The sequence below is a fragment of the Aspergillus novofumigatus genome (genome assembly GCF_002847465.1).
Source record: "Aspergillus novofumigatus IBT 16806 chromosome Unknown P174scaffold_3, whole genome shotgun sequence".
Classification (NCBI taxonomy): Eukaryota; Fungi; Ascomycota; class Eurotiomycetes; order Eurotiales; family Aspergillaceae; genus Aspergillus; species Aspergillus novofumigatus.
The window spans coordinates 3,104,614-3,131,747 of record NW_020194276.1 but is presented as its reverse complement, the minus strand read 5'-3'; the positions used below and the strand labels follow the sequence as shown (position 1 = coordinate 3,131,747).

The 27,134-nt window shown below is 49.7% G+C and overlaps 9 protein-coding genes across 9 annotated transcripts; 6 read left to right on the top strand and 3 right to left on the bottom strand.

Annotated features, from left to right (window-relative positions):
* The first annotated feature begins 1,307 nt into the window (after window positions 1-1,307).
* P174DRAFT_440499 (phosphatase PAP2 family protein) lies at window positions 1,308-2,257 on the top strand. The gene is made up of 2 exons (XM_024827060.1): window positions 1,308-1,608; window positions 1,669-2,257. The coding sequence occupies exons 1-2, from the start codon at window positions 1,533-1,535 to the stop codon at window positions 2,133-2,135; spliced, it is 543 nt and encodes a 180-aa protein (XP_024684478.1). The 5' UTR covers window positions 1,308-1,532; the 3' UTR covers window positions 2,136-2,257.
* A 536-nt stretch (window positions 2,258-2,793) lies between these two features.
* P174DRAFT_511561 (FAR11/STRIP family protein) lies at window positions 2,794-6,341 on the top strand (the record flags this gene model as incomplete). Its single annotated transcript, XM_024831799.1, has 7 exons — window positions 2,794-3,027; window positions 3,054-4,075; window positions 4,173-4,749; window positions 4,800-4,912; window positions 4,976-5,145; window positions 5,196-5,325; window positions 5,376-6,341. 7 exons carry the CDS (start codon window positions 2,794-2,796, stop codon window positions 6,205-6,207), a joined length of 3,078 nt encoding a protein of 1,025 aa, XP_024684477.1. The 3' UTR covers window positions 6,208-6,341.
* A 105-nt stretch (window positions 6,342-6,446) lies between these two features.
* Window positions 6,447-7,824, top strand: P174DRAFT_440495 (ribosome biosynthesis protein MAK16). The gene is made up of 2 exons (XM_024827059.1): window positions 6,447-6,588; window positions 6,688-7,824. The coding sequence occupies exons 1-2, from the start codon at window positions 6,527-6,529 to the stop codon at window positions 7,583-7,585; spliced, it is 960 nt and encodes a 319-aa protein (XP_024684476.1). The 5' UTR covers window positions 6,447-6,526; the 3' UTR covers window positions 7,586-7,824.
* A 134-nt stretch (window positions 7,825-7,958) lies between these two features.
* Window positions 7,959-9,167, top strand: P174DRAFT_440494 (uncharacterized protein). Its single transcript, XM_024827058.1, has one exon. It carries the CDS (start codon window positions 8,205-8,207, stop codon window positions 8,943-8,945), a length of 741 nt encoding a protein of 246 aa, XP_024684475.1. The 5' UTR covers window positions 7,959-8,204; the 3' UTR covers window positions 8,946-9,167.
* A 1,350-nt stretch (window positions 9,168-10,517) lies between these two features.
* P174DRAFT_368124 (putative MFS sugar transporter) lies at window positions 10,518-12,232 on the top strand (the record flags this gene model as incomplete). The annotated part of the gene is made up of 2 exons (XM_024822211.1): window positions 10,518-11,073; window positions 11,133-12,232. 2 exons carry the CDS (start codon window positions 10,518-10,520, stop codon window positions 12,230-12,232), a joined length of 1,656 nt encoding a protein of 551 aa, XP_024684474.1.
* Window positions 12,233-12,714: 482 nt separating this feature from the next.
* On the bottom strand, window positions 12,715-14,469 carry P174DRAFT_450233 (uncharacterized protein; the record flags this gene model as incomplete). The annotated part of the gene is made up of 4 exons (XM_024828914.1): window positions 13,832-14,469; window positions 13,404-13,776; window positions 13,224-13,341; window positions 12,715-13,159 (listed from the first exon to the last, which is right to left on the bottom strand). Exons 1-4 carry the CDS (start codon window positions 13,985-13,987, stop codon window positions 12,715-12,717), a joined length of 1,092 nt encoding a protein of 363 aa, XP_024684473.1. The 5' UTR covers window positions 13,988-14,469.
* Window positions 14,470-15,208: 739 nt separating this feature from the next.
* Window positions 15,209-19,071, bottom strand: P174DRAFT_387667 (mannose-ethanolamine phosphotransferase GPI13). Its single transcript, XM_024823368.1, has 2 exons — window positions 18,365-19,071; window positions 15,209-18,286 (listed from the first exon to the last, which is right to left on the bottom strand). Exons 1-2 carry the CDS (start codon window positions 18,601-18,603, stop codon window positions 15,328-15,330), a joined length of 3,198 nt encoding a protein of 1,065 aa, XP_024684472.1. The 5' UTR covers window positions 18,604-19,071; the 3' UTR covers window positions 15,209-15,327.
* A 1,005-nt stretch (window positions 19,072-20,076) lies between these two features.
* On the bottom strand, window positions 20,077-20,625 carry P174DRAFT_367959 (uncharacterized protein; the record flags this gene model as incomplete). The annotated part of the gene is made up of 1 exon (XM_024822206.1): window positions 20,077-20,625. One exon carries the CDS (start codon window positions 20,623-20,625, stop codon window positions 20,077-20,079), a length of 549 nt encoding a protein of 182 aa, XP_024684471.1.
* Window positions 20,624-20,942, top strand: P174DRAFT_440490 (uncharacterized protein). The gene has a single exon (XM_024827057.1). It carries the CDS (start codon window positions 20,716-20,718, stop codon window positions 20,908-20,910), a length of 195 nt encoding a protein of 64 aa, XP_024684470.1. The 5' UTR covers window positions 20,624-20,715; the 3' UTR covers window positions 20,911-20,942.
* Window positions 20,943-27,134: the final 6,192 nt, after the last annotated feature.

Here is a 27,134-nt window from a genome sequence, read left to right as displayed (position 1 = left end):
AATGCAGAATTGCTGATGGAGATTATCGAGATAAGAGGTTATATCGGGTGGCGAGGCGGAGTTTGGACGGAGTTATTCCAAACCCAACCATAGTATAAAATCGGGAACGCTCGTGCCGTCTATAACATTCTGCGAGGCAATGACCAACTGGAAAATAAAAAGTAGTTTATATTGCCGACCAATTTGTAGAGATATACCAGGGGTCGAGGAAAGTAACGTGGTGTCGGAGACTCGATGAAACCTATCCGTGTCTATGCATTAGTAAAAGAGGCCCAAGGTAGTTTGAAAAAGAGTGGCGGCGGTCGAGAAGACGACCATGGATGGATTCTACCTACCCCTCAGGTACAATAAACTCGTTGGATGATCACAATTGCCTATGAAGGCAATAGACCCATCAAGCGAAGAGATCGATATGGAGTCAAAGCGAGTTCTTGGACTGTTTGCAGTTTCCTAGAGGGAGTTGTCGGAGTAGATGAGTGTGAGAACAAAATTTCGCGATGATAACGTGGGGAAAAGTGCGTCATGATTTGATTATATAGATAAGAAACCGAGTAATGAGAGATGGGACTGGTCTTGTGCCTGAGACAGCAGAGGAGCTCCGAAGAAGCAAAGAGGAGGAAAGGAGCAAAGAATACAGACTGCGTGAGTCATGAAAAGGACTTGATAAAAATAAGCGATTGCAATGGGCAGCAAAACGATTGTTGTTTTGTTGCTGCCCCAGGCGCTGCTCTCACTTCTGTGCAGGCTGTATGGTTCTTGTAATTTATCTACTTTTCTAAAAAGGTATTGACTGACATGTTGAATGATTGCCACAAATAAGAGGTACTTGTTTACTTTTTACCTTATTCTTTTTCCATTAGATTTTTGATATTTCGTGGCTTATCTTCGACTCATTATCCGATGTTATTTCCCCTCCCCCTCATTCCCCGTGCTGCTTTTGGTGTTCCTCAGCGGGATCTCGTTCATGTGATAAAAGTGGTTAAAGCAGCGCCCATGCACGGCCACGCCATCGAGGACAACCGCTGTACTCTGTGTTTCTATGCATGTTCGACCAGCATTGAGAATACTTGAAGCATGAATTGCGCTGTAGATCCCAGGTGACGGCGGGATTTTTGATACGTACCGCACTGCCCACTCTCTTCATGATGTATACCAGTTGACGATCATCGGTCGAGATTCCTATCAGTTATCAACAGCATTCAAGGGGTGCAGTGCAGGTGCTTACATCATTCGTCAGAATAGATAGTCAAGCTGCCTATCTATCGTATACACCTACGAGACAATATGGAAGAAACACCGCTGGCATCGCTGTCGTTAACCCACGTGCATTATGTGAGTCTCTGTTCCGAAAGGACTCAATCACGACCGGTGATCTCGAGCAGAGCTTTGGTACTGACTTCCATACTTCATGTTCATAGAACCCTGAAGACCCGTTATCCTTCCTTTCTGCCTGGCTCGCCCTTGTACCCCAAGCACTATGTGTGGCCTACGTGACCCTTATCTGGGCCTCGAGAGAAGTGGAGGTAATTTCCATGTTTGCTGGGCAAATGGGTTGTGAGGCATTCAATTTTGCCCTGAAGCGAATTATCAAAGAAGAAAGACCAAAGCGTATGTGATAGAAGCAGAAGAAACACACGGCGACTTAGGCTAAAATCTGAACTTATCCAGAAATGCTCGGGAAAGGCTACGGGATGCCGTCGTCCCATGCCCAATTCGTTACATATTTCGCTGTCTACCTGACTCTGTTCCTTCTCGTCCGGCATGTTCCAACTGTTCCAAAGCCTGACACGACTTCCTATTATCTCATGCGGGTGGCGCTGGCTGCCGGGGTGTGTCTCGGAGCTGGCGCGGTGGCCACCAGCCGCATCTATTTGAACTATCATACTCCAAAACAGGTGCTAGCAGGTTGCGCTGCTGGCGTTCTGTGTGCGGTATCTTGGTATGTGGCTACGAGCTTTTTGCGGACGAAGGGTTATGTCAATTGGGTATTGGATCTGGGAATATCTCAATTCTTGAGACTTCGAGACTTAGTGGTAAGTCAGGATCTCGCAGAAGCCGGATGGCTGCAATGGGAAAGGCAGCGAAAGTTGAAGCGGCGAGGCCACAGTGATCAACCGTCGGCCAAATCGGATTGAATATTGGAGACTTCATGGACCTACTGTTATAGCAGGTCGATCGTCCGTGTACGGGTTTCTATATGATACCCTAGCTTCCAGCGTGCTTGCTGAAATAATATAGAAATGCATCTTATCTTAAGCACTGAGTAAACTTTTAAGGATTTAGAATTGGAGATATACTTCCCACGTCAATAACAATCCTGCTGTTGCCCTGTTCGCATTACCCTGCAGCTGCATGCTTGTAGATAGTTCTTCGCAAGCGGTAAAGCCATCGCAGCCAATCTAGCATCTCTCAATCTTACTCGAGCCACGTCCTGGTCCAAAAAGTGGTACAGTCTTTCAAAGTGTATAAGATCACGTGATGCAGCCAGCGGCGGGCGCGCGTGGACAGTCCACCGCCATAAGCGATCTCCCAACTGCTTCGTCGCTATGTGCAGAGGTGGAAATCCGCATGATGAATCTTGAGGACTGATAGCGATGCTTGGCCGTTTGAATTATCCCAGACATTCTCCTCAGTGGAAGACTTAGGCTTCTATCCGTATTTCTTTCCCTGCCCCTCTTTTTTTTGATTTCAGTTTGCTTGGAGATACATAATAGTATGGCTTTACAGTAACATTTTCCGGTTTTGTCCTAAGCCATTTCCTCGAAACATTGAGACCACTTTTAGAGCTCAATGATGGATGATTCAATTGCGTCTTCTGAACATACAATGCAGGAACATCATATTGTCAAGGCCGACGAGGTCGATCAAACCGGAACCGACATCACAACTGTGTCAGATGATCAGTTGATGGAAGAGGTCGCGCAAGGCCTGCGACAGGAGCAAGCTTCAAAAGCGACGTCTGCTGAACCAAATGAGTTGCAAGAGCAAAGACCCAAACCATCGAGGCGTCCAGAACTGCGTCGGGACGTATCAGCTCCCCCCCGCCTTTACAGCCTCCGCCTCCTGCCCCGGTGCAGCAACTGCCGGACAGGCCGTCAGACTCGTTGAGCCTGGCTCAATTAAAGCAAATAGTTCAGGACATGCCCAAGGCCGATCAACCTGCGTATGCATTTGAATACGCTGACTCTCAGCCTCTTGCGGAAGAAATTGAAGAATGGTTCCAATACAGCGAGTTTGATCGAATCATGCTCCTTGGCATGAAGTCCACATTTGAGCGAGAATGGGCTTCTTTCTGTGAGAAGCAGTCTGCAGTTTCCAATCGGCTGCCTTGGCTTGATGCCCCTCATGACTTACACAAATCTTTCATGGAACAGATAATCAATGGGCTACCGGATCGAGACATTTCTGCTCGCACCGAAGCGTTAGAGATTATTTGCTATGCATTGACTGGTATCTGGGGTAGTACCGCTGGAAAAGCAGTCCGTGACTACCCAGAAGATCTGCCCCCGCAAGCAGTCACAGATACACCCAAATCAAAATCACTGCAGATCATATGGATGCAGAGAAACGCTGAGCTTGTCAATGAGTGTTCAGGACTTGGTCCATTGCTCAGTTGCCTGTGCAAAGCTCTTGAGAAGAATCGGGGCTCACCCAATCCCGAGTTGGACGGTCTGGACTCGAACTCGGATTCCGCAAATGTTGCTGCGTCAGAACATGAATTGAACCTTGTGCTTACGGCTTTATACATAGTCGTAGAGATTGGCCGAAGACAAGAGAAACATGATCCTCAAAATGTTCCCCTGCGCGATGCGCTCATGGGGTTGAAGCCTAACCTGCCAGTTTTTCTTGTCGAGGTCATAGCACGACTGCGATGGGACGATTCAGCAAACATTCCGCTCACGCGGATCATCCTCCTTTTTTGGAAGTGTCTTCTCCTCTTCTTTGGGGGAAGCGATAGCTTGAAGAAAGCCAAGGAAGAGTTGGAGCCGCGAATGGAGGCACGAGAAAACTCTCCCAACCGGAGGACACCATTTCTGACGGCTTCCCCCTGGATTACCACCTCTTCCGGCAAGAGGTTACATCAAAATACCCTGCTTACAACCCCCGCTACCTGTCGTTCCTCTGGAGCTTGAAAATAACTCTATTCTCCCTCCTCTTCCTCAGCATCCTAGCCGCACCAGTTCATCTACCGGGCTCTTTTCCGGAGTAGGTCCCTCTGTGGCTGGTGGAAACGGCTCTATCCTCCATCACTCTGTCCACATCGCTACACCGGCTCCATCACCTCCACCGTCACCTATAGGACCCGGTGGCAAAGCGGGCAAGAAGCAGAATTACCAGACAAACCAGAACTTTCCTTTTATGTATCCTCCTTTGGATGACTCGAGCAACGATATCGGCGGAAGAGGCAGCACTGAACGGCAAGATGCACTCGTGGGAAAGAGATGGGAAGGAAGCGATGTACCGGCGTCAATCATTGAAGCCGGAAAGCTCTTCTCGACTCACGTTAAGATGACTAGAGCGATGCGCCAGCTGTGGGAAGAAAGAGAGCGTTTCATGAAATATGACCGCGGTTGGTATCTTGACGAGAATTCAGCTGGCTCAGACGAGGACCCCTCTGGTGAACTTGTTGAGGACTTGGAAAACCTGGTTTTAGAGGAGAGAAGAAAGTCGAGTCACAGTTGGGTCCCACAGAGGGAGACCGATAATGATGACATACAGCGCCGCTTAGATGCTGTCGAATCGTTCTACGTACGTGTTCCCCTCTCTTTAACATGGTTGACATACTCACGCGTTGATAGTCCCAAGTATTGGTGCACCTACAGTCGATCACAATTGTCTTCTTGAAGATCATTTTGACCAATGTCAGTGCTATGGTCAATCAAGCGAATGGTCAAAATGGACATGCCATGAGGCACGTAGCGGACAGTCTATTGACAAACACATGAAGAACAAGAAATGGCTGACTTGAGGTTAGTGATGGTTACGGGGCCGCCAATGGGTTCCCAGCTGCCCCCAATAGCTTCTCGGATAGTTTCAATGCCGATGCTGCCATTGAGGAACTTGACAACATCCGCCTGCGAGAAATTACAGGGAAGGCTATATCTGGATCTTTGTTGCTCATGTTGAAGTGGTTCAAGAGATCTCGTAAGTTACAAGTTCGAGGCCTATGTGAAGTGTTTTCTAACAGGCTGTAGATATATTAAAGTTTGAATATATGACGCAGCTTTTGCTCGATTCAAACTATTTACCCCTGATTCTGAAGATGTTCGCGCATCAAGATATCGACCAGGCGATAGCACAGAAGAACGACCGTGAAGAACTAGGGTAGGTGCTCGTCAAACACTGATCACGATGCAGTCACTAACTCTGAGCAGTTTCTTCCACTTTTGTCATGTTCATTCCGATCAGCCGCCAAATTCAGCTGATAACTCAGATGAGGACTCATCACCAAGTGAAGATGAAGCCGTACCCCCGCCTATTCTTCGGCACCGCCGTGATACAGATCCAGGCACCTCCTCAGTACGACCGTCGTCTCCCCAGGAGGCTCTTCCTGAACTGGTAGAAGGCCCTCATCGTCCTGAAGTTGACGAACTGGGATTTCCCACTGCTCCTCCGCCGAAAGAGCCCATCACGGTGTTCTCGTTCCGGAACTTCTTCTCTGCCATCAACTACCTTCACATCATGCAGAAGATTACGCGGGACAAAGCACACAGATGTCTGCTTCTTGTTCAGTACAAGTCCAGCACGATCTTACGAAAGGGGCTCAAGATTCCTGATCCCCACCTGCGATTCTACACCCTGAAATTGTTCAAATCGCAGGTGCCCTACTGTGGCCGTAAGTGGCGCCAGAGCAACATGCGTGTCATCACTGCGATTTATCTATACTGCCGTCCGGAACTACGGGATGACTGGCTGGCTGGTTCGGATATTGACGCAGAAGTGGAGGAGGCATTGCCACTGGAACAAGCCCTCAGAGGGCTGACACACTGGTGGCACCTACGTCGATACAAGGACGTGATGGGCGGCGAAGGTGGTGCGTCCATGATGGAAGAAGAGCGGGACTTCTTTGTACGCGAGTTGGAAGCTATGGGTTGGGGGTTTGCCGGTGAGGAAATGATGAATGAGGAGGCGGAAATGGCTGCCAACGGGGCCATGATGAATGGGACAGAATGGGATGGTGGCCCGTTACAGATGGAAGGATGGTGATGTAAATATCTATTAGCGTTGAGGAAATATTGGCGCTGCATTGTGTTGAAACGGCCGTCATCATTGGCATATAGCATGCTGGGCGCATCAGAGTATCAGCCGGCTGTGATGAACAAGGAACAAATACGGAGTAGATCAGTTGATAACGATAAGCCGGCAATCGATAAGCGCCGCCCACGTGACCCCCTTGCTACCGCAACTTTTTTTTTTCTGCGGAGAAAATCAGCTTTCGATCCGTCAGGTCAACAGAAAACCATCCTACCTCTAAACAGACTGGGCAGGTCAAAACCGGTGCACGTAGCAGCCGGAATCAAATATCATGTCTTCCGACGAGATTGTCTGGCAGGTTATCAACCAGCAGTTCTGCTCCTACAAGCTCAAGTGAGTGAATCCCAGCGAGCGCTCGTCGAATTCGCCGCCCGCGAAAAACAAAATCTCAGCCGATGAAATATATGCACATACTAATAACACGCTATCCAGAACAACAAAAGGCCAGAACTTCTGCCGCAATGAATACAATGTCAGCGGTCTCTGCAATCGGCAGTCCTGCCCGCTGGCCAACTCCCGGTACGCTACCGTGCGGTCGGATCCGGAGACGGGCGCCATGTACCTGTACATGAAGACGATCGAACGAGCCCACATGCCCAGCAAGCTCTGGGAGCGGATCAAATTATCGTCCAACTACGCCAAGGCGCTGGGGCAGCTCGACGAGCGGTTGATCTACTGGCCCAAGTTTCTTATTCATAAGTGCAAGCAGCGTCTTACGCGGCTGACGCAGGTAGCTATTCGGATGCGGAAGATCGCCAAGGAGGAAGAGCGGCTGGGGGAGAAGATTGTGCCGAAGCTGGCGCCTAAGATCCGTCGGAGGGAGGAGACGAGAGAGCGCAAGGCTGAGTCTGCGGCCAAGGTTGAGCGGGCGATTGAGCGTGAGCTGATTGAGCGGTTGCGGAGCGGCGCGTATGGTGACCGGCCGCTTAATGTTGAGGAGGGGATCTGGAAGAAGGTCCTGCGCGGTCTGGAGCGCAGTGGTGAGGGTGAGCGGGATGAGGATCTCGACGACGGTGAAGAGATTGAGGACGAAGAGGAAGAGGGCGTTGGTGAGGTGGAGTATGTCAGTGATCTTGAGGATGACGAGGATCTCGAGGATATCGAGGACTGGCTGGGTGGAGACTCGGCCGACGACTCGAGTGATTACGATGAGGACAGTGACGAGGAGAGCGGCTCAGAGGAGGCGTCCAGCGATGAGGAGGTCAAGAAGCCCAAGCCTGGGGCCAAGAGAAAGCGTGCTGCACCACAAGCGAAGCCCCGGAAGAAGGGTCCTCGGGTCGAAATCGAATACGAAACCGAAGGAGCGGGCAAGGAGAGCATCCTGGCTTAGAGGGGGTCATGCTCGTGAAGGAAGTGAAGGATATAGAAGAAAAAGTAATTTGTTTGAGCTACATTCACGGCGTTTCGGGTTTTTCTTCTTACAACTTACTCGTGCGATCGGGGCTTGGCATACCCAGTCATTGCATCTACTTGTTTAACGACTGATTTTGAAGCTTCAAGAGAATATTTTGTTCGACAACATGTACAGAGCCTAGGAGATTATCAAAATATGCATCATGTCTTGTCAGAATATCTGCCAGTGTTAAGTATGTTAGTACGTAGTGTTTAAGTGATTTCTCCACGGCCGGGGACTCACGTGCGGCGGTAACTGGATCCGCCGTTGAAACACGCCAGCGTAGAGTGTCTGATCGCAAGAAACCACAGTTGGTCTACCTCTGGTTTCTATAGACTTCGTGGCTTCAATGTGCCGTGGATGATTTAAGTTCACGCAATCCCATTATCCTGGACCTGCACCTTGGCTTTCAGTCGCCCGTACCGTCGAGCTTAATTAAACCTTCCATCCTCTCCCTGCGAATCGCTTCCGACCCCGCCACCGTGCAATTTGGACCTTCCTTCGCGGCCCATCTAGCTTCTGCACATATTCCTCCGGCGAATCAAATCACAGAATAATGACCTCCTATTTCTCTTCGATTACCTCGTCGTCAGCGATCTCCAACATCAGCACGCGACTCAACTCCCTCCGCCGTGCCATCACCTCCGGAGACGAGGCCGACGACCCAGAAAACGAAGACTGCTCTCACATCTCCAACGTTCTGCGTGCCTACTACACACAGAAAGGCCGGCCCTTTCCATCATGGCTCCCTCCGGACCCTAAAGCTCCAGCACCCGCCCCTTCCCGAACCATCGCAACCACTCAGATCCAGCCAGGCGCCTACGGACACGGTTCAGCGGTCACAACCTCAGCCCCCGGACGCGGTGGCGGGCTGAGTGATCTATGGGGAGACTCGGGAGCTTCTCAACAACCACCAGCATCACAAACGGCCAGTCTGCGACGAGGACGTCTGGCAGCCGGGAGCGCAGGCGCCCCGCTGTCGACGGTGCACAGCGCTCCCTCTGGCTCAATGGTGACACCTCCCTCGGGATCCCCCACACCGCCGACTGCGCATCCGTCCGGGGCACGACCTCTCCCCAGTCAGCGAGCGGGATCGTATCAGACAATTGCATCAGGCCAGGCCTCTCTTGAGCGGGCTGCATCTGCGCAGGAGAGACTCCGAGCGCGCTTGCATGGAGGGCGGTCGCCTAGCCCGGCCCAGACTCCTCCGGGCGGCAGTCGGCCGGGGTCACCGTATTACGGGGGAGGGGCAGATCCGAGTGTGCGAAAGCCGGTTGGGATGCCGGGACGACGGTAAGAGGGAGGGGAATTGGGGGTGTTACCCTCAACAGCCACTGAATGAAGTTGTTATGTCTCAATATTACTACTAATTTGGACTCCCAACGCTCGAGACGGACATCGCTGGATGGTGCCTGTCTGAGAAGTTTGTACACAGCGTTAGGCCATTTGCTTGTTTCCTGTAATTATCTCTTCAACATCATCAAATAATACTTGTATCGAATCTATTTACTATTCCCTGTCTCTTTGTGCAATCGTTGGAAGTTCATAGACTGCTCAATATTCCGTACCTGTACTGTCGGGGTGCCTGGTAGGCACGTGACCTTAGCGAGTTCCCCCACGGGCTGAATTGTTCCTTGGTTGTTCCTCTCATGGTAGACCTTCTGGGACGCCACACTAAGCCTTTTGGCACGGAATCTTGAACCCACCACGGCGAATGAAAGTCTCGGGTGCGTTTCGAGGGCAAGTACTGCCTTTCTTGGCTGATGCAGTCTCGGGTTGTGTCCGGGTTGGTGGCGTTCAGCGAGCAATCAGCATCCCGGTAGGGCCGGTCCTTGACCGGATGATTGATTCAGCAATTGGACACTTTCGGGATCGACCAGCATTAAATGCCTCATTGGCATTAGCTAACTGGCAACACTCGGAGTTTTGACCACGGACAGGTGATGCAATTGGATGGAATTCCACCGAAGTGTCGCCGACAGTTCGGGATGACTGCGTGGTGCAGTGCATGACTGGGAGGGTTAAGATTTGGCTCTGACTGGCAATGGGGTGTGCCTGGGGTTGCACTACATGAATCGAGTTTTCTAGTCGCGTCCTGAGTCGTCCACAGTCCACTCTCTTTTCTCCAGATCTCCACACCAACCGTCTCTTTGCCTCCACGGGGACTCGTCTCGTTCCCCCAGCATTTGCTGCTTCAAGTCTCCGCATTCTTTGCACTATTGTCAAAGTATGTAGATGGCACTCATTGAGTTCATCGATTTGAGTCTATCCCTGCTAGGTGAAAATGACCGATAGGAGGGGGAAGAACCGACTCAAAATGCCTCGAGGATGAGCACCACACCACCATGGTCAATTGGTCATTGGCCGTGATCGTGATCATCATTCCTTAAGCTTCGGCCATTCCCCCCACCGTGCCAGAAATGCTGGCTTGCTGCTGTAAGCCTGTAGAGTTCGGAGTAACCTGTTCCATCGGTTACGCTACCTTTTTTCCTCTCTGATTTTCTTTCTGTCCCCACTTCCCCGTTAAAGTCTTGTCCCGCTTGTTTCCTGCCCTAAACCCGTGATGACCGTCCCTCCGCGGCCCAGGACTGTACCCCGGGATGCCGTGCCCGTATAAATATCCCCCGGGTTTCTTCTTCCCTTTTTCCTCGTTGTTAACCATTCTTCTCTCGCGACATCCTTTCTACAGGCGGTTGTCCTCTTCCTATCTAGAAGACTGTGTCTTTGTAGGGAACGGCAGGTCCTCCCCTCTTCTCTTTCTACTTTAAGTAAAGCCTTCCATAGGTGAAGGTCTTTTGTACACTACCTACTGCCTCTGGCTACCTCTCAATACACTACTTCTATAATCCATTCCCCTGCGTTGCCCGTCATGGCTATCAAAGACGTCGAGGTTCCTCTCGACGACCACAAGGAGGTCGCCGAAGAGATGGATGATATTCGAAATGATCCCAAGTCCGAGGCTTTCAACGAAGCTGCCATGGATGCTGAGCTCCAGCAGCTGGAAGTACAGCTCGGTAACATCAAGAAGTCTCGGCTTGAGCTCACTTTCGCCAACCCGGCTTACTTCACTTATGTTCTGGTTGCCTTTGCATCTATGGGTGGTCTACTCTCTGGTCTGGATCAGTCGTTGATCAGCGGTGCGAACCTTACCATGCCCAAGACTTTGCATCTGTCCGCCTCGCAAGCTAGTTTGGTCAACGCCGGTATGCCCCTCGGTGCCGTCGGCGGTGCCCTAATCCTTGGTCCTTGCAACGAGTACCTTGGTCGGCGCATGGCCATCATTGTCTCCTGCATCCTTTACACTATCGGTGCTGGACTCGAAGCCGGTGCCATTAACTTTGGCATGATGTTCGGCGGCCGTTTCGTTCTTGGCATGGGAGTCGGTCTTGAGGGTGGTACTGTCCCTGTCTACGTCGCCGAGTCTGGTATGACTCCTTTTAGTTCAACCTTTTTGTGACGAGTACAGTTACTGACTGATGTCTAGTCCCCGGTAAGATCCGTGGTAACCTGGTCTCTTTGTACCAGTTGAACATTGCTCTTGGTGAAGTCCTGGGCTATGCGGTGGCCGCGATGTTCTTTGGTGTCGACGGCGACTGGCGCTACATTCTCGGCTCTTCCCTGGTCTTCTCGACCATCCTTCTGGTTGGCATGCTGTTCATGCCTGAGAGTCCCCGTTACCTGATGCACAAGGGAAGACCGGTCGAGGCGTATGGTGTGTGGAAGCGCATTCGTGGCTTCGATGCTTACGAGTCCAAGGAGGAATTCCTGGGCATGCGCCAAGCTGTCGCCGCGGAGAACGAGGAACAAGCCAGCACCAAGAAGTGGGCTTGGCTGGATTTCTTCACCAACCCCCGGGCTCGCCGCGCCATGATCTATGCCAACATCATGGTATTCCTCGGTCAATTCACGGGTGTGAACGCAGTTATGTACTACATGGGTGTTCTGATGACGAAGATCGGCTTCGACGACCGTACCAGTGTCTATATGTCGCTCGTTGGAGGTGGAGCCCTGTTGATCGGTACAATTCCCGCAGTGCTGTACATGGAGCGGTTCGGCCGACGCTACTGGGCCAACGTCATGCTCCCTGGTTTCTTCATCGGTCTTGTGCTCGTGGGAGCTGGCTACACCGTCGACTTCAAGACCTATCCCGCCACGGCTGAAGGTCTCTATTTGACCGGTATCATCCTTTACATGGGCTTCTTCGGCTCCTATGCCTGCTTGACCTGGGTGATTCCCGCTGAGGTATTCCCCACTTATCTCCGTAGTTACGGCATGACCACTGCGGACGCCAACCTCTTCCTGTGCTCCTTCATCGTCACCTACAACTTTACCGCCATGATGAACTCGATGACTCGTATCGGTCTCACTCTCGGTTTCTACGGAGGTATCGCCGTCCTTGGCTGGTTCTACCAGATCCTCTTCATGCCCGAGACCAAGAACAAGTCCCTCGAGGAGATTGACGAGCTCTTCTCCAAGCCTACCTCGGTTATTGTCAAGCAGAACATCAAGAGCACTGTCGAGATCATGCGTGATCTGTCTCACTTGCGTTTCAGAAAGGTCTTTAGCCCTAGTCCTAGACTTTAGACAGGGTCTACGATTATGTGCCTACGAGAGTGTTTATATATTGTTGTGTCTGCATTATATGTATGTCATGAGGTTTAGATGAGATGATGGGATATGTATTCAAATTGTATATATTATACATTAGCTTACATCAAGCTATAGGAATCATGAAATTATTCCTCAACTACTACTTCAGTTTAAACCTGTTGGTAATTATCTTGTTTTGTCAGTGTATGCCGTTCTGACTGCTAGTCAGATACAGGACAACAGGCAAGGGGTTAGATAGTAATACAAGCAAATGTTTTAATGCTAGATATGTCACCCTTTGACATATAGTAGCTCCAGTGACGGGAACGAAATTTGGTTGCTTTTTGAAGGACGGCGATTGAGAAAGACTTTTGAGGATGAGTTATCGCTTCAAAGTACCTCTGGTATACATCGTCTATTCTAACATACAGTATATAATGTCTATACACCCTTCCCATCATCATGCGCAACAACAGTCACGTCAACCTGCTTCCGAATCCCAGCCGACCCCGCCCCAGCTCCTGACTACTCCCACCCGTCTCCACCCCATCAAGACTATTCCGACTACCAAGTATACGATCAACACTCGCCCCATCATCGCCCCGATTCCTGGTCGACAACATCCCACGCAACCGCGAATCAGTCTTTCTATGAGACGTCTTCTGCGCTGTAACTGACGTCGTCCCCGCCCGTGTCCCCGTAAACGCTGCACCAAGCTCATACGAGCGAGACCGCTGTCCGCTACTCGTCATATAATGGAACCCCGAGAGAATAAGAGAGCGGAGACAAGGCAGCGACGCGGTGATGATCACGAGGTTTGCTTCGATGTAGCCCCAGCGGAGGAGGTTGATCGTGCCGCCTAGTGCGTCGTTGTGGATTTCGGGGAGTTGGATGGTTTTGACGAGGGCGGCGGCCATGGCACTTTATTATCATCAGCTTTAGCAGAGGGAGAAGAGAACACGGGCAGAGGGGGGTTAGGGCTTACACAAGTCCACCGCTCATGAGGGCCACCAAACTGATTTTGATCCCGAGTTTGAGGTTGAGGTGCCAGAAGATATAGGTCGGGACGACGGCCAGGTACAGATCAACGAAGATGTTGAATACTGAGGTATATCGCATCGTCAGTTCACTTTCCCTGAAACTAGGAATTCGGCCATGGGCGTACCGCTCTGGAAATACCCAAAATTGACCTGGATGGAGTCCGCGGCACAGGTCCCCTCAACCGTGTAATCCCAAAGCATGGACACAGGCGTGCAAGAAGCAAACATCAAGATGATGCAGACAGAATTAAAAACCACCTCCATGCTGGCCAGAGCCGTCAGGATGATCCGCTGCCATTTCTGGCCGCCCAGGATGGCTAGGAGGTATAACACGAAGGCGGCGCGGCCGACGGCTGTACAGAGGATCAGAAAGGCCTGGCCTACGGTGTAGAATTTTCGACCCGTCGTCGCGCCAGGCTCGGGGACGGTTGCGTCCGGTAGACCGTATCCGTACTGGACTGCGATGGTGTTTAGGGAGCTGGCGATGATACCTAGGATCTAAACCGACGGTGTTATAGAAGACTTCTGTTAGAGGGCAAGGGCAGGTACGAACCAGCGCAAAGATCATCACGACATCGTCTGTCCGGAATTGGCGAATCTTCGTTTTGGCCAGGACGCGCAGAGAGACCACGACCACCGAGGTGCTTGTCAGAACCCATATCAGGACCACCAGGCCCGTTCCGTGCGGGTTTGAGGCAGTCATTGTCATCTTTTGAGATTGAGACTTGAATATCCACACTGGCTACCCAACAACGTCACCTATCCAGCACAGAAGAACTCTGCATTGTCACACAGATAGAACTGAGAATGGTACCGTCAAAGAAGAGAAAAAGAAAAACGAAGCAAAAGATGAACCTCGTCAGGTAATAACAAACTTGACAGACATCGCAAACCCCTAGCCCAGCCCCACTGGCAACGAAGAAACCGACAAACCACCCTATCGAGATGGATGAACTTTCCCAGTAATCTTACTCCACGAGCATTTAGTCTATTGTTACTGGCGAAGGGCCCACTCAGACTCCTACTGAATCCAGCAACCTAGTCGCCGGAGCAGCACTAGAGCCCCGTGCCCGTATCGGCTTCAATACCCTAATTCCCTACGCTCTTGTTGACAGAGTTCTTCACTCCCTTGTGTACTTATCATTGGTTCCTTGCCCCTAGTCATTCTTTCACTCTGACCTTAAATACAAGCCAACGATACAATCCACGCAGATATTCTTGTCAGCGGCCTGCGAATTCAATTCAGGCTAGTGGACCCAGCACAGCCTGCTGTCACTGCCACTGTCAGTCTGTCAGCGTCATGCAAGATCCCCTACCATATAAGTACTAGTATGCGTCCTGGTAATAATGCCGACAGGCGATACCAGAGGCAGCTCATAAATCGGGACATCGGCCAGTATCCGTCCCCTCAACCGTCGCCACAACGGTCAGACCTCTTCCAGGCTCCGTAGGGCGTACTCCGTAGCTTCTAGACCTTACCTTTAGCCCTAGTCCTAGCCCCCAAGAACCCCATACAGCTGAACTGAAATCGTGTTCGGTATTTACATGCTGTGCTGTGCATTATCCAATAGTGTCGACTTACATTAGCCATAGCTATACTGTTAGTGCTTAGATGGGGAAAAAAAAAATAAAAAAAAAAAGGATTACCTGAGAAAGGGGCAGTAGAGAGTCGAGACGGCTTGAAATGTCAGTTGGCGAATCTTATTGCGTCTACAAATAAAGTTGCAGCTAAGATGGAATAAACTTCAGGAAAAATAAAAATTTCCGCTCCGCTGCCGGGTGGCATTATGTAAGAAACCTTGTTTTTGCTTAATAGGCTTCACGCTAAGCTGCTTGCGGGTAGTGACTGGACCCCTGGGTTTCTAGATTAAGTGCTAAGTAGCGAGTGCCTGACGCCAATGTGGCGAGAAGTACGATTAGCTTCTAATTTCATTTGTTCAATTGATATGCTATTTTACTTCTGTGCATGATGTCTATGTAAATAATGGATACACGAAGGTGCACTTATAAATGCCAATGACACATGAAGTGCGCAACACATGGGCAGCACTACCAGCCAAATATTTCAGCCACACTCAATATGCTGAACCGTACGCCAGCCACAGAGAACAAGATCAACACAATATCCACAACACCAAGAACGGCAGCCCCCATCATGAATCGAGGGCAGAAGATCCGGTAGAGCATAAGGTGGCGGCGCAGGTGGCCGGCCCACATCGTGGTTGCGACGTTGATCGTTGCAAAGTAAAGAGTATATGTCGCGGCCGCTTGCGCCACATCAGACAGAATTCTGGTGGCGGGCGTGCTGGATGTGGTGGATGAGCTGCTATCGTGCAGTTGGAGGGGTCGTTTCCACAACACGGTGAGAGGAACAGCAATTGCAGTGAGGATCTGCGCGCCGAACGTGTTGAGGATTACCAGTATTGGCGACCAAGGATATTGAACTGAAGACAACGGGATGAACGCAGTTTCCCATTGGATACTGGTGAGGGTGGCCTGGTGTCCCGTCTTAAAGAAGTGGAACGACCCAAGAAGACCCAAGACTACAGGCCCGATGGCAGAGCTGCCGGTGACAAGCCCATTCGTGTCAAGGATCTCAAGAAGAGAGAGGATCTGCCACAGCAGCAGGCCGATTGCCCCTTGGCCCATGGGTTTCTGCATGAGAATGATCGCCAGGCAGAAATTAATGACGAGGAGGAAAGCTCGTGTGCCATAAACATTCCCGAATCCCAAAATAGTAACGGTCTTCCTGGCCGGTTCTCTACCCTCGGATTCAGCACCGCCTTGGCTCACGTTTATGCTGACGCACGGTTTGGTGTAGACGAACGCAGTGGTTCCAGCGGCGAATGCAAGAGCAAGGACGGCCTGAGCGACGAATACGCGTATGGTCTTAAGGGTCTCCTTGCTCAAAAGGCCCCATTCACCGTCGTCGGCAGCCTCGAGCGTCCAGAAAATGGACGCAATAAACAGACCGAACCGGAACGCAAAGCCGATCCACAATGTCGCTGCGCCTTCATAGGATTTGGAGCCTGCATAGAAAGACCGGACAACTGCCGGAAGGATGAGGGTCACGAGAAAGGGAATGACAAGTTGCCAGGGAGCAGACGTAGAGGACGTCGTGGAAGCATAATAGGTGGAGCGGCAGAATGGCATCTGCTCTTCGCGGCACAGGCGGGAGAAGGACGCAACTCTTCCCAGAATCACAAATAAGATTGAATGATAGACTCCGAGCACTCGGTCCGCGGTTGACTTCTGCCGCATTGATGATGCCCCCGCGACGACTCCAAAAGTTGAAAGGAAGAACAGAAGGATTTCATCCTCCCAGATTGTGTACGAGTTCGATGCAAAGCCTATCGATTGGGACACTGTGAAGATAATTGCAAGCCATCCCCAAAGACTATTGGGGAGAGGCAACCCTATGCGCCCAGGTTTACCGAAAATGGCCCACGAAGCGCCAATGATGCTTCCTACGGCAGCCAGCAGAGCAGAAGACTCGACTGCTCGAGCAGACAATATGCGAGAGTAAGACAGGCAAGCTCCAGTCACAGCACCCAACACGGATCCCACCCCCACGGAGGAGAGCAGAGACTGAGTGAGTTCTGTGCGGGCGGCTTTCATACCTCGTGCGTAGAAGACGAGAAGGATGATCGCCGCAGAAAGAATTCCGATGCCCTGCAACATGCTGGGTACATCAAACTTCGCCCATAGCCCACGGCAGACGTGCAAGACGTGCCGTTGGTACTCGCGATGCAATTCAGAAGCCGAACGCGGAGCTGCCGCGTTCGATTTACCTGCTCTCGGGATATTCTGCCAGGCGCTCTCCGCGGCCTCCCAAAGCTCCTCTGATCCAAGTGACTGGGCTTCATCCGCACCGTGCAAGGATATATATTCGTGCTGATACCGTCTGATTTGCGCAGAGGTCAGGCGGTTTACTGTGGCAAGATTCTTCCAACCGTTACCCCCAACTCCGATGAAAGCCTCCTCGATCGGAGAACCAAGGTTGTTGAAGGGAATCGGCATCCCCAGAAGAAGTGACAGAGTGGGTACGAGGTCTATCTGGGGAATGAAACGTTCCCGTGCCGTGCTCGGAGGATTAGCGGTCTCCGAACTCGTACGGCCGAAGATTGCCTTCTTGGAATACATCCAGAGAGCCGCCTCAACTTCATCGTTGGATTCGCCCCCGTGGTCGCCCTTGGAGTCCATTCCGTGATCACCCATGACCACCAAAAGTGTCTTGTCATCTAGCTTGGCAATGATGTCTCGGACTACTTGGTCCATCTCGCGGAGTTTTGCGGCCATCGCTGGGTGATCCGGTCCGTATCGGTGCCCAGCATGATCGACGCCGAGATAATGACCGAAAATAACATCCCATTTCGTTGAGTTTTCAGGATGCAACAGCGGGAAAAGATTATCATTGACTCCATTGTCAACAGTGTGCAAGTCCCACACATTGAAGGAATCGAAAGGGCGTGTAAGATCAGCGTCAAAGTAGCCCGGGAAAAGAGCATGCCAGGTATCATCTCCCAGGTGGACCAAGGTCTTGCCTGCCGCGTGTAGCTGCGCAACGAGGTTATCTTCATCGATTGCCGTTCCGGCAAAGTTGGAGCCAGCATCCACAAATGTAGGTAGAGTGCCCGTCGTCAGTCCTTTGAGTCGTTGCAATGTCGTGGTCGGCGGATCCGCAATGAATGGAAGTAAGAGAGCGTTTTCAGGAGACTTGACAGCCGTTTCGTACAAAACTGGTATGTTGTTATGAAACAGGTGCGCTGTTTCGCTTTCCGTCCCTGGTACGAAAGGTACTGTAAAGTCGTACCGCAATGCATCTATAACGATCACAATAGCCTTGTCAAATGACTTTTCATGCCAGCATCCTTGCTTTCCTTTGCTCACTGATGATGAAGAAGCATCGTCGAAAGGAAGAACATCACAAGCCGATTTATTTTCCAAGACCATCCGAGTGAGAAGGAAACCTTTCGTAAAAAAGAAGATGCCAGTAACATGCAAAAGCCTAGGATCATTTTGACCAGTCAGCTCACGGCATCCAATAAAGACCAAAAGACCTCTGAGCAAAAGGGGGAAAGCTTACAGTATCCAACCGAAAACACCCAGTATCCCTAAATGTTTTATTGTGAAGGCGCGCTCGAATTGCTTCGTCTTGTCCACCGGCGCTTTAGTCGTCTTTCCAGGCTGCAGTTGCGGCCGTGTTGTCAGGTCGCTGGGTTCGGAAACCCGCGGCGAAGATGTTCCAGGGGAAGGTGCCGTAGGTCGCGAGCCTTTGGAGCTCGGACGATCATAGCCGGGCCCAGAGGCTGTCGTTGAGGCCATGGTGTGCACGCGAGTCAGAATAGAATGAAAGCCGGGTCATCCAATGGTTAAAGTTGCCCGTAGCTTTCGTCGCTGTGGGAGGGGGTTGTTGTCGCGCAATATATTGGCAGCCGCCTGCAAGTGCTAGAGTGGCCTCCGATGCGAGAAGCTCCGAGGCAATTGGATCACTCAAGAGGACTTCATTGATAATGTAAGGACTGAGTTCAGAATCTGAGGAACAGAGGAAGAATTAAAGGCCAAAAAGAAAGAAGGTGTACCATATGTCACTATCTGAGCTGTCAAGTGTGCTCTCCCATCGAAGCCGACTCAAAGCACGTTCATGGCTACAATGACAGCTCAAATACAACGAATAGAACAAATGAAACCCTAATAATGAGAGACGTGTTGTCAATTGATCTTGCCGATTATGAGCCTAGTAAAAGAGAAAAGAATGAAAAGGCCAGCAGAACGATGAGTTCAGATTGTTCGGACCCTCCCAAAAATCTCCTGCCGCCCGTGACGTCGGGAGTTCGGCGCTTTCGGCGACCCCCAATTAGGTAGCGAGGTATTCATGCAAGCTTTGTGCTGGGCGTCATTGGTTGGCTCGGCGCGGAACATTCAAGAAACCCTGCCACGGGTGGGCCATGTTGCCCTATCTGGAGTTTTGTTTACTGTCAAAAGTGACGATCAAAGAGTGAATATGATCTACAGACTATTCATGGACCATTTATAGATTATCTGTACAGGTAATGACATCCATTCAGGCTCACACTATGGAAAGCAGCCACGTAATGTAAAGCGGACTAGTTACATACATTATCCAGTTGTATGACACCCTAAAGGCAAACCGAGAATTGCAAGGGATGAAAGCAGCATAATAGTATAGAGAAAGTAAAGGGGGAAAGAAGAATGGTAAAAATAAAAGCTGGGGTTGAGAAGGAAGAAAGAGGCTCCAAGAAAGAAAAGTGAAAACCCGCGTGCATTACGTCCTTCAACCCTAGTGACGTGGCAGGGCTGAGAGGACCACAAGTGACCAGGCACAAGAGATGAACGCCAATGGAAGCGAGAAGACCAGGCAGTAAGAGATCCCAATATGGCAATGCAGAGAGAAAGAAAGAAGCAACCCTTTGCTATACACAATTCAGCTTCGGTAAGCCTTCGATCTGGTAACTCTTCCGGTCGATCCGGTCGATGACATTGTCCTCGCGAGCATGAGTATAGTCGGATGACCCGAAGAGTTAATAGGTGTAGAGGGCAGGATCGACGGACTATTCGCGTATGTGCAAGTCGAGGACAAAAAGGCAAAACGGTAATGGTCAAGAGGCGCAGACAGGAAGACAGGACAGATTTTCGCCAGAATATCGTCAAGTATTGAAAGGAGTCGGTGTCGTCGAAGGATGGAAGGGGTTAAAGTAATCGATTCTTTTGGGTATCAGTTCGGTGGAGAGATACGCAGGTCACCTCAAAGACGGTCGGCGCTCGGCGGTCGGCAATTTAAGACCATCTTTTCAAATCATCTTTCTCCTTGAGGCCGCCCATGCGTTCGATGTCCAAGGATTGGAAACGTTCAGCGTCGCTGGTCTGATAAGGTGGAAGCTCTTCATTGCATGGTTCCAACCCAACGGCACCGGCATCACTAATTCTCACCACCACAACACGGCCAGACTTGCGCTTTCCAGACTCGTCTTCCTCCTCGGGGAACGTAATGCGGATTTCAGGGACCGGACTGGGTGGAGGGCTTGACGAGTTCTCGATCAGGCTGCGCTTCTCATCGTACACCAGAATAGACTGTGTCCTCGTGTTTGAAGATGCGGAGATCGTGAGACGACGATGGTTGGGCGAGCACTGCCCGTTATGAACTGGGAGTTCGGAGTGCATCTGATTTTGACGCTTTCGTCGCAGGACAAGAAGAGTAGCGACTAATACAATGCCGAGTAGAATGAGAACCAAGAGAGAAATCAATAGATCAATCATTGCGGGGGCAAGTGTACTATTGTCATCGCTGTCGCTGCTGTCGCCGCGAGTCACAAGCTTGATGAACATCTTTGCTGATTTTGATGGACAGGTGTACCCTAGCGACGCGTCTCGACTCCGATTCTTGCAGGCTCTTTAACGGGTTCGAGTATACGATGAATGGGTGTATTTAATCCAAAAAAGAAGTCGTGCTGTCACATTTCCCTTCTCGTCAATGACAAGTCCAAGGACATCAGGCAGTCTTTCCATCATCATCACTTACACTATATCCGAAAAAGTTCCCGCCAGTCGATATTGAGGAATCTTATTCGAGTGTATTCAGAAGTCCAAGGAGAGAATGAATCGGGTGGGTAGTGGTGGTCGGTCGTGAGTTGATCGGCCGAAGTGTAGAGACTGACTTGATCGGCGGCGATGATAAAGGAACGGACAGCAAGGTGAACAGCTGAAAGAGTGAAGCTGGCACCTGCTTGGGTTAGAGAGAGAACGTGATGGAGTGAGAAAGGAGGAAGAATGAGAGAGGGGTTGGTATGGGGGATGAAAACAATAATGACAAGGGAAGAAAAATGAGATGACTGAAGGGAAGGGAAGGACTTGAGTTGGGGGAGGCAGGAGGAAGGAAGGCCAGCAGGCCAGGCCAGCAGTCAGCAGCACAGCCGACCAGTCCGGCTCGAGGGAAACGGGGCGCAAGGGCGCCTAGAGCCTTAGTGTTCAGTCTTAGAGGTCCAGACTCCTGACCGCAAGGGTAAGGTACTGTTCTTTCCCTTAGGCAGACAACCTGTCAAGTGGGGTCATTCTGTAGTCTAGTGGAAAGACTAAACCTATAGAGGCATGCTCCAGGAGATTTAGTGACCAGTTGTTACTCCGTCACTAAAGAAAAAGGAGCCCACGCTGCATTGGTTCCAATGTTTCCTCTGCTTGTTGACTCGCACAGTGTTTTGCTTCATTTCTTGGTGGTTCGCTCGGCGTTGCCGCTAAGAGCGGGTGTAATTTCCCCATCATAAGCATTCAGTCAATAAGAAAGCCTTTGTCCCTGACGCCAACTGTCCATCAAGCTTATTCGTCACATGTCCCATCGTAAGGAAGGGCGCTAAAATAGGTGTGTGCTAATATTATCTCTCTGGGCTGACTATTGAATCCGAGGCATTTTCTTTTGCTTGTGGCTTTCTTGTTTTCTGCCCCTGAAAAAAGGGCCATTTGCTTGGTCATCTATCCATCATCGGATGTGTCCACTTACGGGCCCTCAAGAGAAATAATGCAGACTTAAGCATTCACATCAGACAGTTGGACACTTGTTCTCTAAGAATTCCCAAGGATTCACTGAGGATTTGGCCAGGATCGAGTCTATATATTTTCCGAAATTTCAGCGGAACCTCCATAGAAGACAGATCTTGCGCATTTGACTTGCGAGGAAAAAGTGTCGTCGCTCACGTCCAAAGCCCTGCAGTCTTCTCACTCTACTCGGTATGCACGGATATTTTCTTGCAGGATTCACAGGAGGTGGGGTTCACAACAACCACAATGACAGCAAGTGCTTTATTAGGCTTGTTTATCATCTTTCAGACTGTTCCAGTCCAACCCGTATTGTAGACTAAGGTAAGTCTATCATCAAACAAGATCCGGTGAATCATTTTGTACAATGTTTAGAGCAGACATGTAAGCATAAACACACGTACAAGCACCACATGTAAGCCTGGCCTAGAAGCACGACAATGAAATGGTATCAGCAGCGTTGAATGGATTTATAGATTGTGTAAGTATTTGTTTAAGAATAAAAATCCTAATCAAATACTGTATTGCTTGTTGTGCATGATAGGCATCTAGGATTTACAAACATTGCAAATCAGAGCAGATTATACTGAGAGGCCGCTACAACATATAATATGTTGGAGCACAGGAACAGCAATAGCACACGGGAATTGAGAACATCTTGATGACTAACCTTCCATGTCTGTACCTGAGAAGATCGGCTCCAACAACCCGTATGTTAACCGGATGAGCTAGCGAATGTTTTCAAGGACCCATTGGATGTCTTACAAAGTACGGAGCAGTAGTAGTAGGATTGATGCCGAGGCTCGTAAAGCCTCCAGCACTTACGGAGAAGAACCCTGGACCCTTCCACTCCAGAACGATTATTCTACAGATTCGAATTTGACTACCTCTAGGAATAGTCTTCTATCAGTCGGCCAATGCCCTGTTTGAATGTATAGCTCACTTGACAACCGTAGGAAACGCATGATGACCGGACTATGAAGGTCTAAGCTTGAGCCCACTACTGTGTTCAATATATGAGGGCTCCATCTACCCAGCATCAAACATGGTATGTGATAATCTTTGCTCGAAGGAAATCCGAGCAAATTGCTTCCACGTCTTCTCAGCTAAGTCAGTAATTCTTTTCTAGTCGTCACCATTGATGGTTCTGCGCGTCCTATGTGTCCAAGAATAGTATTGGAAATGAGGCATCATATAGACACATTTCCTTATCCAGATAACCTCCCGAAGATCTTCTTCACCAGTCTGTAGCCATATTTGCCTGCCCAAATACGCTACAATGACCTCCTACGGTTCTGAGTATCTCCAGCATCGGTCCAGACTCGAGCTCCCTTGCTTTTGGATGACTGACCGTTGGTTCGAGTGCAACATTGTTCGAAATATCTACACCTAAGAATTTATGAGCCAGAGAAAGAACGCTTCGTGTATGGACAACACATACAACGGAAGCTACCTTACGGAATGCAAAGGATGCATAACTTTCCGGGAGAGTACCCACATGTCTCAAACACACCTCGAAAATATTTCCGCTTGTTGACACGAGCACTTTTGAACTATACTCGTGTCTCGATCAGAATCCGGGGTTGATAACAGCTTTCTTGACTAGGCAAGGGACTTGCGTGTTCAAGCTTATCAGCCCCATACTGATAGTCATAGCGATAGGTGATCATCATGTTCATCATAATTATCGTTTATCTAGAATGTTAGTGCCACGGAATAGATGAGGAAAATAACGCAAGGCTCAATTGAGTCTTTGGCTTTGTCCTATCGTAAGGGAAGGGATGACTATGCGGATCCAATGGTATGTGAGCTCTTAGTGGAAGCGTAGAGCAGAGGACAACTGTGGAGGAGCACGGTGATGCACTGCAAAGAACATCATTATTAGTACATAGAGTAGTCACGAAGCATCAAAAGGGCCAGATCCGATAAGAGGAAGTCATGATGCAGTATATGAGGATAAGGATGGGTTCCCCTGGATCGCAGCTGTACTTACTATGGGCCAAAGTGACGAGCGATAAACAAACCATGGTTGTTACTACTGTATATGTAAGGGGTTTTCAGGCTCGAGGGATCAAAACTCAGAACTTTACCTATTTCACTGCGAGCATGAGTTGGCACAAACTTACAGCAAGTCTCAGTGTTGATGCTGCTCAGGTCAATAGTGCAGGTATGTACGAGGATAATATTGACGAGAAAAGCGAGTAAATGAATTGACCGAGGAAGAAATTCACAAAATTATATCCAACCATGGGTAATGGGTGTAAACTTGGACCAGTAGGTAAGGTACCATTCTGTATGTACCTGAGGTTGAGTCAATCAAGGTCACGGGATTTGGAAGTACCTTAACCATAATGAGGATTTGCCAATGATGAAGCTGCAGACGTCTATGAAACAATTGCGTAACAGCAGGTCCTAGGCAGACATTCAATTTCCTCAAAACTTTCTCCAATTTCCGCCTATTCAGATTCCCTCCTACGGATCCCTTCGTTCAAAAAATCTGCAACGATACATGAGAACGCCAGAAATAGAAATAGTGGCCTCAGGGCAAATCGGATGATTCCTTGAAAAGACTCTAGATCGACAACTGACGAATGATCAGAATACGATGGAGGAAAAGGGCTAGTCTAGTGGATCCGATCGGTCGGCCTGAAAGGCGCTGCTTAACCTTCTCACCCACCTTGTCAACACAACTGTGTTAGTGCAAGGGTCTATCCATAGGTACTACTTACTCTAATATCAGAAGACGATGACTCTATGCTGATGATAAGAATTGAATTGACTCAGGAGATACTTTGTGTCATCCGAGCCTTAATGATCCATGGCTGATCTGAGAGAGAATTCAATAACGAAAAGTCAGGAAAGTATGTCCGACCAAATGACTACTGAGAGTTGGCCATTGTCCCATACGCAAACAAACCGCTACCTACGGACTAAACCTAGTAAGCTACTGAGGTGGGCAGTCCGGACTTTCTTCCGCCCTTTGCGTACATAGATTACGCACATGCGATATAGGAATGCCTCTACCTCTCAAACCATGGCTTCGATCTGGCGGTCAACCTACCGTTTCACCTAGCTGAAGGCACTGATCGATCCATGTGTGGTGAGAATGGAAGATTTCAAGACCAGCGAAATAGAACCAATTGTTGTACAAGGACTCCTCCACCTATGCAGATTCCACTCAATCAACCCCGTATAGCCAATGATGATCCATCCTCATCATCTTGTTTCTCCGTCATACCAGCAAAAGACGAGCGGACCCGCCTTGATTGAAGCCTAAACAAGAGGCGGCGGGAGCATAATTTCGGGCGGCCCCAGATCTGGCGGTTGTCTGGAAAGGTGCTTAAGACAACTAGAACCAGATAACCTGATCAACTCACGGGGACATCAATGAACGACTTATGATACTTACACTTTGAATGTTAGGTAAGGATAAGCCAACAAAGGTATGTCCCATAACTGAAAGATCAATGGATACCTCTTGCGATACGAGAAACACTTATGGAGCACTCAAATCTGCGATCGACAGAATCGCCTGGGTGGGTGGTGTCTTATCTGTATTTCTGTGATCGATACCGTATCATGACTGATCGCCAACGAAACAGCCCTTCCGGACTTGAGCCTGAGGTATCCAAAATCCCCCTGTAAGTCTATATGTAGACTATGTAAGTCCTGAAATTCAAGGCGCCTCACTTTTGGTATGCTGGAAATATCCTGTAAGTGTAACGGTATTACAGTTACATACTAACTTTACCTACCTTACTTTTAGGCCCATTAGTCTTTCCTTCCAAGACACGCAGCATCTTTTTTCCTGCTACTGGAACCTTTCCATAGCAGCAGCATCAGCAGCAGCTTATCTAGGTAGTCTACCTATCATCCCAGCAAAAGACTTCATTTCTTCTTTGCTTTTTCCCTTTTCTTCTCGCTTTCTGTTTCTCCTCCAGATTCCCCCTTCTCTTGTTCTTATTACGTCCGTATTGGCAGGTCGTCTTAATAATTTGCTGTCTTACCATTATTTCTGCACGCTTGATCGGTCTTTTTCCCTTGTTCACTATTCTTTTTTTTTCCCACCAGAGCTAAGCTATCTGGCTCTCCATCTTGCCTTTATCCTTCTTCCTCCGGCCCCCTTCAACGGCCAATATCATATCCTCATTTAATATACGGTCCTTGAGAAAGATATATTGCAGTCGGAATCCTTACGATACAGATTGACCTGCTTGGAGCAGATTGGCCGCGGCGTGTCATGCTTGCCTCGTCTGTGTGACAGCTGGATTACATTGATTGCCGTGCTTGGTCGTCCACATTCTCACCATTCGAACGGTCCACTCATAACGTCTGATCTCCTCGCCCACTTGCGCAACGAGCACATTCCTACCTACCGTACCGGCTGCAATAACACTCGGTTTCCCCCTCCACTCCCACACACCCCTTGCCGCTACGAACCATCCAAGCTCACTCCCTCACGCTTGTCTGATTACAACCACAACCCCCCTACGGCCGCTCGTCGCTATTGCAACACACCGGTGTCTGTATCTCCTCCACTGGGCACATGAGGGCAATCGGCGCAGTTCGAGGTTCCTGGAGCATGCACGGAGCGTGGTAACGTTCACGACACACACGAGACACATACACCCATAATCGGCAATTTTGAAGGACGGCTACTTGCTGAGCGTTGCGCTAGCAAACGACAAGGGAGATTCTTCTTCCTTAGTGCTTGTCACCTTGCGTTGAATCTCGTTGGCCTGCTTCTCCGCTCCGCATTTCTCGCTTTCTCATCTGCCGTCTATCTCTCTCCCTTCCCTCTCCCTTCGGTCCCTTGTATAGTCTTGTACATTGCTTGACCGTATTGCTGTTTTCGAGTAAACGATCATCATATTCTCTTTCTCTCCCTCTTACCCATCCCTTTCCTCACCTCTTCTCTTTACTTCCCCTTTCTTCTCTTCTCTCGGTAAGTTTCCCTCCAAAGGAAACCTTTCATTTTGGACAGCAGGGAGGACGTGCTGCTTGAATTTCCCGAAAGATCGCTTGGCTAATCGTATGACTGGTCCTCGTGCAGCTTTATACCTTCTCCTCCGCCATTGCAGGCAGCTCGTGCCCATCTGCAAATACGGGTTGGCATATATTATTCTTTTGCTTCGTGATATCTTTCACTTGTGACGGGTCTGTGTGATTCGTGCGCAAGTATAGAAGGGCGATATTGATATTGGCCTTGATTACTTGCAAATATTTTGCGGCCCGTCAGGATACTTTTTTTCGTTCTTTTTTGTTGATCTGTTATCCTTGGTGGTGACAGTGGAATGGCCTCTGCCATG